General features: G+C 39.7%; 1 protein-coding gene across 1 annotated transcript in view; it reads left to right on the top strand.

The window, feature by feature from the left end:
• The first annotated feature begins 2,024 nt into the window (after positions 1 to 2,024).
• Positions 2,025 to 8,572, top strand: part of myoz1b (myozenin 1b) — an 8,615-nt gene continuing 2,067 nt past the window's right edge. Inside the window, exons 1-5 of the mRNA XM_020605201.1 lie at positions 2,025 to 2,127; positions 4,669 to 4,755; positions 7,443 to 7,606; positions 7,696 to 7,765; positions 7,891 to 8,077. Coding sequence (XP_020460857.1) covers positions 4,671 to 4,755; positions 7,443 to 7,606; positions 7,696 to 7,765; positions 7,891 to 8,077 — 506 coding nt within the window. The 5' untranslated portion in view covers positions 2,025 to 2,127; positions 4,669 to 4,670. The remainder of the gene's footprint in view (positions 2,128 to 4,668; positions 4,756 to 7,442; positions 7,607 to 7,695; positions 7,766 to 7,890; positions 8,078 to 8,572) is intronic.

Raw genomic sequence — 8,572 nt, 5'->3', positions numbered from 1 at the left:
ATTCTTTCCCATAGAGCCATGTGACTGAATAAAAATAGAAATGACTCATCTCAGCTGTCACTTTGTTTCTTCCTGTATCACCCACGTCTCCTGCTCCAATTAGATTATACTCCTTTCTTTTTTAGATATTTACTGACTAGTCTAGTAGCATAATTGTTCTCATGATTTAGGTAGTTTTGAGATTAAACACACAGTCTTCAACAGGAATATCAAGAAAATGTTTTTTTATTGTTCTCCACATGGAGGCACTGTGGTATTTGTCATCCAGTTCACAAGCTTCTAACTTGTTTCATCCCAGATCATCTTAAATGTCTGTAGCATTTAATGCAACACACCTGCCAAGGGAAAATTAGGCTTTGCATATTATAGCATATCCTTTTACTGTATATGCTAAATTAACTGTAGTCACAGGATATATTTGATCATCCAATGGAATTAGATCAAAATAATTCCAAATACATGCATGGCTTTGGCTAATTCTTGTAATATAGTTTCAATATCTATTGTAGTTGAAAGTGTCCTTGTAGGATTATCAGTTGAATGACTGATGGCCATGGATCTGTGAAACCCAACCATGGTCACAGAAAGGGATCTAACCTATGGACCTTGACTGGGATCAGGTGACAGATGGGGCTAACTTTAGCAGCCAACTTTAGACCTGTTCAGGTTTACTGATAACCTAAGCTGCTGTGCTAGTCGAAGGAACAAATTAGGTCCCTAGTTGTCACTGTACTCATAGCTCTTTTAACTTTCAGCCGTATTACAGTTCATTTTGAAGATCTTCAACAATTTGGTCTGGTGCTAAACTTGATTCTGATGGCTTTTTTTACAGTGTGATTGAGAGGGGACGGTGTGTCATCTTGTACTTCCTGTTTCCTCTCACTGCTCTACCAAAGAGGCTTTTTGTTCAAACTGTGTTTCTGGGTCAACAGAATCAAATATTTGGGGTCAGAGGTCAAGGTTTCGGAGTGGGTCAGATTATGGATAAATAATAGTCATTCTCAGTCTCATATGGATTGATCATTTTAGGGCTGATATTTTGGAAAACAAGATTTTCTTTACTGCATTGTCATTTCTGATTAATTGATCTATTTGGCTGAATAAAGTACTACTCAGTGTAGTCGAGTCTCCAGCACTCAAGTCTGAGTTGAGTCTCGAGTCCCTGATGTTTGAGTATGAGTGAAGTCTCCGTAACCAAAGAATAGTCTGAGTCGAGTCCAATTCGAGTTCCCTTTACCCAAGTCGGAGTCACCAAGGTCTACATTAAACACAACTGGCAGATCTCTCACTATTTTAAAAGGTGTTTACTTACTGTGTGTGACATAATACTCAAACGAACGCACTTTTAAGTATGCCCACACACACACACACACACACACACACACACACACACACACACACACACACACACACACCCTATTTAGAAGGGAATTGTGTGGTTTTATATATTTTCTGAACTATTATGGCCTATTATAAAAATATAAAAGTCTGCGTCTTTGTCTCCAGCTTCCCAGTTTGAATGCATTCAGTGCTTGAGTCTGATCCCAAGTCAACAGTGCTCAAGCTAAGTCAAGGAGTGAGGAGGAACTGAGAGCATGATGATACAGGTTTAACTGCTGCCAGGCACAAATCAGGAAGTTACTAATACTGCCAAAGGTTTGCTAGGTGCAGGATGATGTACAAGGACACTATGAAAGGGGGAGGAAAACACATCAGCAACAGCATTAATGCCTTTAGACAAACTGGGTGACAGACAGAGGCTGCAGCTCCTGCGAAGATAGCGATAAATCTTAAAAATTTCCTAGCAGCCTTGATTTTTTTTTTCTACAAATAAAGCTGATAAATAAACTTCTGAACTCAAAACACTGCACCCACATCCCTCTTTACCACCTACTCTACTCACCCCACCCTACTTTCCCACCCCCCAGGCCTGGACCACAGCATTGGAGCAGCCCTGCTGATAAGGTTTCACTCTTTCTGGGGCAAAGAGGAGGACAGGCAGTACAATACAAAGTGTGGGACACAAACCTACCTGGGGATCTATACTCCTCTTTCTCTGACACATCTCTTCTGGGACCTTTTGTGTCTTCAGGGACCTGCATCTACCTGTGGATATCTGGGTCTTAGGTAGGACATGAGATCCTAAACTATGTAATAGCACAGACAAAACCCAAAGAAATCTCTCTTTGGCGCTTAAGATCACTGAACTTTTAATTAATTCTGGATCCTCTTTAAGTACAAGGAGCCAGTTACAGTTAAATTCATTTGATTTCTGATCTGCAGAAGAAGCCTCTGTATGTGGCCCATGGAACAGACCATTTAATGAATGAGGGAATCAAAAGCAGATGCTCAGCATTTTGGTACAAAATGAAGTGTTTGTCAGTCATAGGTATTGCTTAAGAAAGTCCTTAAACCCACACCACCTCATACATAGTTTTTTACATTGCAGATTGACTTTTTCTTGCGTAAATTAGTAATTTAAATATTAATTAAACCAAGTCTGAATCATGAAAACCAACTAGTGAACAACTTTACTCTTTACTTAACACTGTGGTGGGTGAGTGGAGTTTTTAGTCTAGGTGTATGTGTATATTTGGGAATGTGCTGACTGATGCCCTTCCTCCTCAGCTGTCTCCTAGAGATTTATCTGGAGCTAAAACAGGCTGGTCGTGAGGGACAGGGGCGCTTCTTCTCTGGGTGAAGTGGTAACAAGACCCAGGCGTTTGCACTCAGCTCCTGTAGATGCTATCAGCACAGCAGTTTGTCTCCGTCTTGTATTTCTCTGAACGCCCGAAAACATCTGCAATCCTCAGTTTTTAAGCCACTGACTCATTTTAATCCCAAAAGGAAAACTATCTGAGTGAAAATCTGCGTGTGCAGGTGCATTTGTATGCACTGTATGTCTTGTACTATAGAACACTGGTCCACAAAAATAGATCACACAGGAATGAATCCCTTGCTAGGAAATTAGTCCCATTTACAGCAGATGAAAAGCAATTACATTAACTGTCTCCCTGTAGATGGGTCCTCTAGCTTTTTCTCTTTAACTGAGACTCACCTCCAGCCTTACATAATTGCTTTCACCTTGTGCAGTAGACAGCGACATACTGCCAGCCCCCATCTGAGTGGTTAATCAAGACAGACACAAGCTGCCACTAGGAATTAGCGTCCTGGAGGCCAGGCGGGAGCTGTATACTATGTTAAAAGTGTGCTTAACTTAATTAGGGAGCCCACTGAGGTTCTGCTGGAGCTTGCTAGAATTTGGGACCTCGTGTACAACATCATAATAGCAGTGTATCTAGTAAATCAATTTATATCTTCTAAAATATCAATGAACAGGATTAACATTTTTGTTGTAGAACACTTCATTGGCTGTGAGTGTTGCTAATTGTGTCATTCTCAGTCTTGTGATTTCTACTGAAATCAGTAGTGGACTACTACTGATCCACTACTGATGTATTTTATACAAATCTGCTCATTTTTTTTAACCTGCCTTTATCTCTTTTTGGCCTCTTGGAGGCCGTGCAACAGGCTGTAAACCAACGTTCAAATTAAACAGCAAATTTTGTTGTATGTAACTGGCCTTCAGAACAACATGGTGGAAGCCTTTTCTGACCTGACACACTGTGTTTATCTCCTAATATTGTTGCAAATCACTGGTGAAATATAAATGTGTGTCAGTAAAAGCTGAGGGTTGTAAATCCAAAATGAGTTGAAAGGTGCTAAAATGCCCTGTAGAGCATTGGCACTGCAGATTTAGATAATAACTGAGGATTTGTTGTTATGAGTGACACCTTTCATATTACACTGAGTCATTTGATCTATTGTTAATACCAAAATATTTATTAGTGCAGTTTTCAATTTTAAAATCTCAATAAATAAAACTTTAAACAAAACTTTTCTATTTTTGATAAGAGGGAAAGTTCTTTTTTGACCTTGGTAGTAGCAGCTTGAGAAACTATTCTTAAGTGTCAGGGCCTCTCCTCCGTCTTTCTCTCCTCTGCTCTCTCTATCCTGTGGGCTCTGCACCTCAGCTGTGTTGCATTCCAGTAATTAGCAACTGGTTTGTCGATGCACACAGCTGGGGTGCATCCCGATGATTACCTTCGCCTCCTTATATAAACCTCTGCCAGACGCTCTGTCTTTGCCGGAACATTATCATAGTAACGCGGACTGTACATGTTGGTAGAATGCTACGCTGACAGACACTGTGCGTTTTGGCTTGACTCTACCACACTACGCTAATTCCCACTACACTACATATTTTTGATTCATCTCCGGAGCATTGCTATATGTTATGGACAATACTTACTCTGTTTCCTGCCGTTAGTTTGTGTGTTTACCTGTTCGTCCTGGTCTCCTTATTTATCACTGCCCTTCCCTGGTTGTAAGTATTATGGACCCTGTTATGTTGTCACTTTGTTTGTATTTATTCCAATAAACCATCTTTTTTTTGTACTAGCACCTGGGTCAGCTATCTTGAGTCCAACCCCAGTTCTCCCTCACCTTCCTGGTGAGGGGGACTAACCATAACATTAAGTCAACAATAGAGGCTTTTCAGTTGCAAGCTCCATCTTAATTTTTCTCTCAATGTAAAAAGCTGCATATCTAGTATGAAAGTTAAAATGACTGGTGATGAAGTCCTCATTTCCCTATTCTGTCTTATAGTCATGCCTCTCACAACTCCTGTCCCTTCTAACATGAGTAAGAAGGCCGACAAGATCATCACTGACCTGTCCAACATTAGCCAGAATGGTAAAACTAAACCACACAATCACCACATAAACATGGAACATTTTTCTTGTCATGCCCATCCTTATTCCTCAAAGACCTGTCTTTCTTTTGATTATGATCTAATTATTCTAATTATAGTGCATGTCAAATCCAAATGTAAGTTTTGCTCTCTGGTGTCTGCCATCTGTCTGTGTGCACTGTAAATAAACTGTATGTGTGTAGTGTTGCATGAGGTCTTATGATACTACAGTAGAGTTAAATAAAAACACTCACACTTGTTCCAAACAGTGACACAGTCTCTAACATGCATGTGGAATCTCCTGAGGGATTATCAGATGGCAGAGCAGTTACAAATCTGTCACCATCAGAGGCAAGATGGGGACTGTGGCCCTGCTATGTTTATTTGAGGTTGTGTTTAAGTAGCAACTGAACTAGCATCAGTGCAACTTGTAAAATGTGACATATAGGTCACATTTTGGCATTTAATCTACATCTGATAAGAGGAATTTACAGTATATGGTTAACTGAACATCTTTCAGAGGATTTGTTTTAGTCCACAGATTTTCTATGGCGGATTTTACTAAACACCAAATTCTGCATTTATTTTTTTCTTCAAAAATCACTTCCTGTGTGCCAGACATTTTACTTAATGTAGGAAAAAACTGCAGGTCCCTCTGCCAGACCCACCAGTGGGTCCATCTGTTCTGCTCTTGCTGTGCAGCTGAACATTGTTCAAACTCACAGAATGTTATTTTTAATTCTAGTGGAGATCCCAACGTTTCCAAAAATATCTGACATTTCAAGCTGCATTTTAGGGGAATGTGAATAAAATCTATAAAGCTAGATTAGTTCCATGTAGTGAGATTGTGCAGTCATAAAAAGGATAATCAGGGATGAAAAGTAACTAAGTACATTTACACAACTACTGTACTTAGGCATCATTTTAAGATATTTATACTTCACTTCCCTTTGGATTCTCTGCTTTTCCTCTACATTTCAGAAATAATTTACCCTTTACTCCACATTTTCATATGTAAAACAAACTCTATGATGAGATCACAAAATATAATGAACTGTCATGACTTTTCATAAAGTATCATCATCAGGTCAAAATTTTATTTAGCTTAATTTTTTAGTTTATGGCCATTTATGTGCACAGCTGACTCCTTAGCCTCAGCTCTGCTTTATGCTTAATTAGCAATTGTTTGCAAGCCAACACTTGACTGTTGTATTTTCTATCAAAACTGACAATATAACATGTTATAACAATAATAACAATATATTATTTGCATATTTCAAACATGAACCACTCTGTCTCTGTGCATGCAATCTGAGCATGCTCAGAGTGTCCGTGCACATGCTTTTGTCTGTCAACCATCTGCTGATGCTGATGTCTTTCTACCTTTGTGTCCTTTAGTGTTTTTTTCCTTCATCTGTCCTTCTGCTGTCACATCTGTCTTTCCACCAGTTTGTTTTCAGTCAGTCATTCAGGAGCTTATCCTACTTATCCCTTATTTTGTTCCAGTTAATGCCTACTCGTTTATCCATCATCTCTGCTACCGTGTTGTTCGAACTCTTTCTGATGTTTCCCGTGCATCTGTCCTTCTGTATGTTGTCTGTCTGTCCACCCATTGCCTCTCCCAGTCAGCAGCCTGCTTCAGTTTCACAATATTCTGAATTAACACACTAATCAATATCCTGCTCCACACACACAAGCACAGGTGCACAAGTCTAATTTATGAGGTGCTGCTAACATCTCTCCATAGCACTGCAGTGCCAACTCCCTGCTTTATAGATGTGTTTGAGCGTGTGTGTGTTGGTTTATGGCAGGGTTCCAGGTGTTATGAGTGGATATGAGAAGAGTTTTATTAGGAGCTCTGTGGAGCACTAAAATCCACAAGCTCTCTCCATCACTGAAAGAGAGGAGACAGAGTGAGATAGGAAGTGTGTTATAAGGATTTCCCACCATAAACAGTTCTACTGGAAAACCTGCTCTGACGTTCCCCGGTGCCCTTTTCCTACACAACCTCTTAACACCACCCAGCAAGTTTCAACTGTAAATCACCACAAGGAGGCATAAAGCAGAGGATAAGAATACAGCCATCAGTATCAGATATATGGTGGACAGTAAACCCATTTACTGAAGTCAAATGGGTTTGGTTGAAAACAGACAGGGTAGCTCAGAGAAGGTACCTCTGTCGAGGCCACACAATCTTGTCAATCTGTTATTTTAAAAATAAAAAATATAAAAATTGTAAGTCAGCACAGTGATAGATCAGTATGACAGGTTTATTTTATTTAAAAAGGGCAGTAATTCAGGGGAAAATGTCTTTACTTTTAGCCTTTTGAAAAGAACAATTCAACATTTTCAGAACTACACTTATTTGTCTTCATTCCAAAAGACGTCACATCTGACATCTGTGTAAATCACAGCTTGTCATTTTCATACTTTTTTCAGTTTCCACAGGATGTAGCATCAAACAGGCATACACTGTAGTACTTAGATAGATGGACAGATGTTCTAATTGCAAACAACCTTCTAACACACTTTTCAATAAAAACTCTCTACAGCTTTTTTAAATTAGACTTCAACCTGTTAAACATTGCACTTTTCTCAACATATGTGTAAAACCATGACAAGTTCCCTTCTACCTTTCCTCTTCATAAACCCACCTTAATTTTACCACCCCCCATTTCCCTCCTGTAAGATGAGCCAGACCCTGAGGCCTCTGAATTCGACTTGGGGACCAAGATCAAGACGCCCAAGGATGTAATGCTAGAAGAGCTCTCCCTGCTCAATAACAAGGGCTCCAAGATGTTCAAGATGAGGCAGCAGAGAGTTGACAAGTTCATTGTGACCAATGAGAACATGGTGAGAAAGAAGAAGAGAAAAGGTCTATGTTTGTTGTATGTATGTGTGTGCACTGTTCAGACAATATCTTCTGTCTTTTGGTCTTCCAGCAAAACCTCCAGAATCTGCTGATGTCCCCTCCGCCTGTTCCACCAAAACCCGAGATGCCAAAAGAAGAAGGTAGTGTCACAAATGTGCTTTTTATATTTTCTGTCTTTTTTCAGTATTTAAGATTTTTCCTTTAAGCTTTTGCACTTCATCTTTCTGCTCTTCCCCTCTTTCCTCCCTGTCCTCATGTGTCTCAGTTGTGGAGAAGACTGTGAATGAGGAAAAGGAAAAGGAGAAACAGAGGAAGGAGCATGTGAGCACCTATGTGTCACCATGGGAACGAGCCATGAAGGGCGACGAGGAGCTGACAGCCACCATGAAGGCCTACATGCCAGGACCCATCCAGATCCACCCAGAACTGCCTCCGTACAAGAGCTTTAACAGGTACACACACAAACAACAATGTCTTTGAATGTTTCCTTGAAGACAAATATAATAACACTAATTACTGACCTGAAATGAATTAACTTGTCAAAAGATATTCAATTTACAATTATATAAAAATTTGAAAATCAGCAAAGTTTTGCCATTTTTATTTGATAAATGATTTAAACAGTGAATCATTTATCAAAATTGTTGCCAGTTTTTTTGTTGGCTGTGAAATTCTTGTGAATTATCAAGTGATTGTCTTTTTTCAGCTCCACCGTGCACGTTTGCAGATTTTACAGTTCCTGTCCTAGTTGTACTTCCAATGCAAAAGTGACTTTAGCTAGAAACTCAAATTAAACCAGCCCATGGTTTTAACTGAAATACGTCTGAAGGCCCCTCCGACTTTACAACGTTGACCTTTCTGTAACTTTCTGAAAAGGACAATCTGACAATTACGCCCGCTTTACATAGCAGCTGGTCTGGTGGGTGGAGGTATTCTGGTACTTTTTG

The sequence above is a fragment of the Monopterus albus genome, unplaced genomic scaffold (assembly GCF_001952655.1).
Source record: "Monopterus albus unplaced genomic scaffold, M_albus_1.0 scaffold69.1, whole genome shotgun sequence".
NCBI classification, from domain to species: Eukaryota; Metazoa; Chordata; class Actinopteri; order Synbranchiformes; family Synbranchidae; genus Monopterus; species Monopterus albus.
The sequence above is the reverse complement of the archived record's forward strand: the minus strand, read 5'-3'. Positions and strand labels throughout refer to the sequence as shown.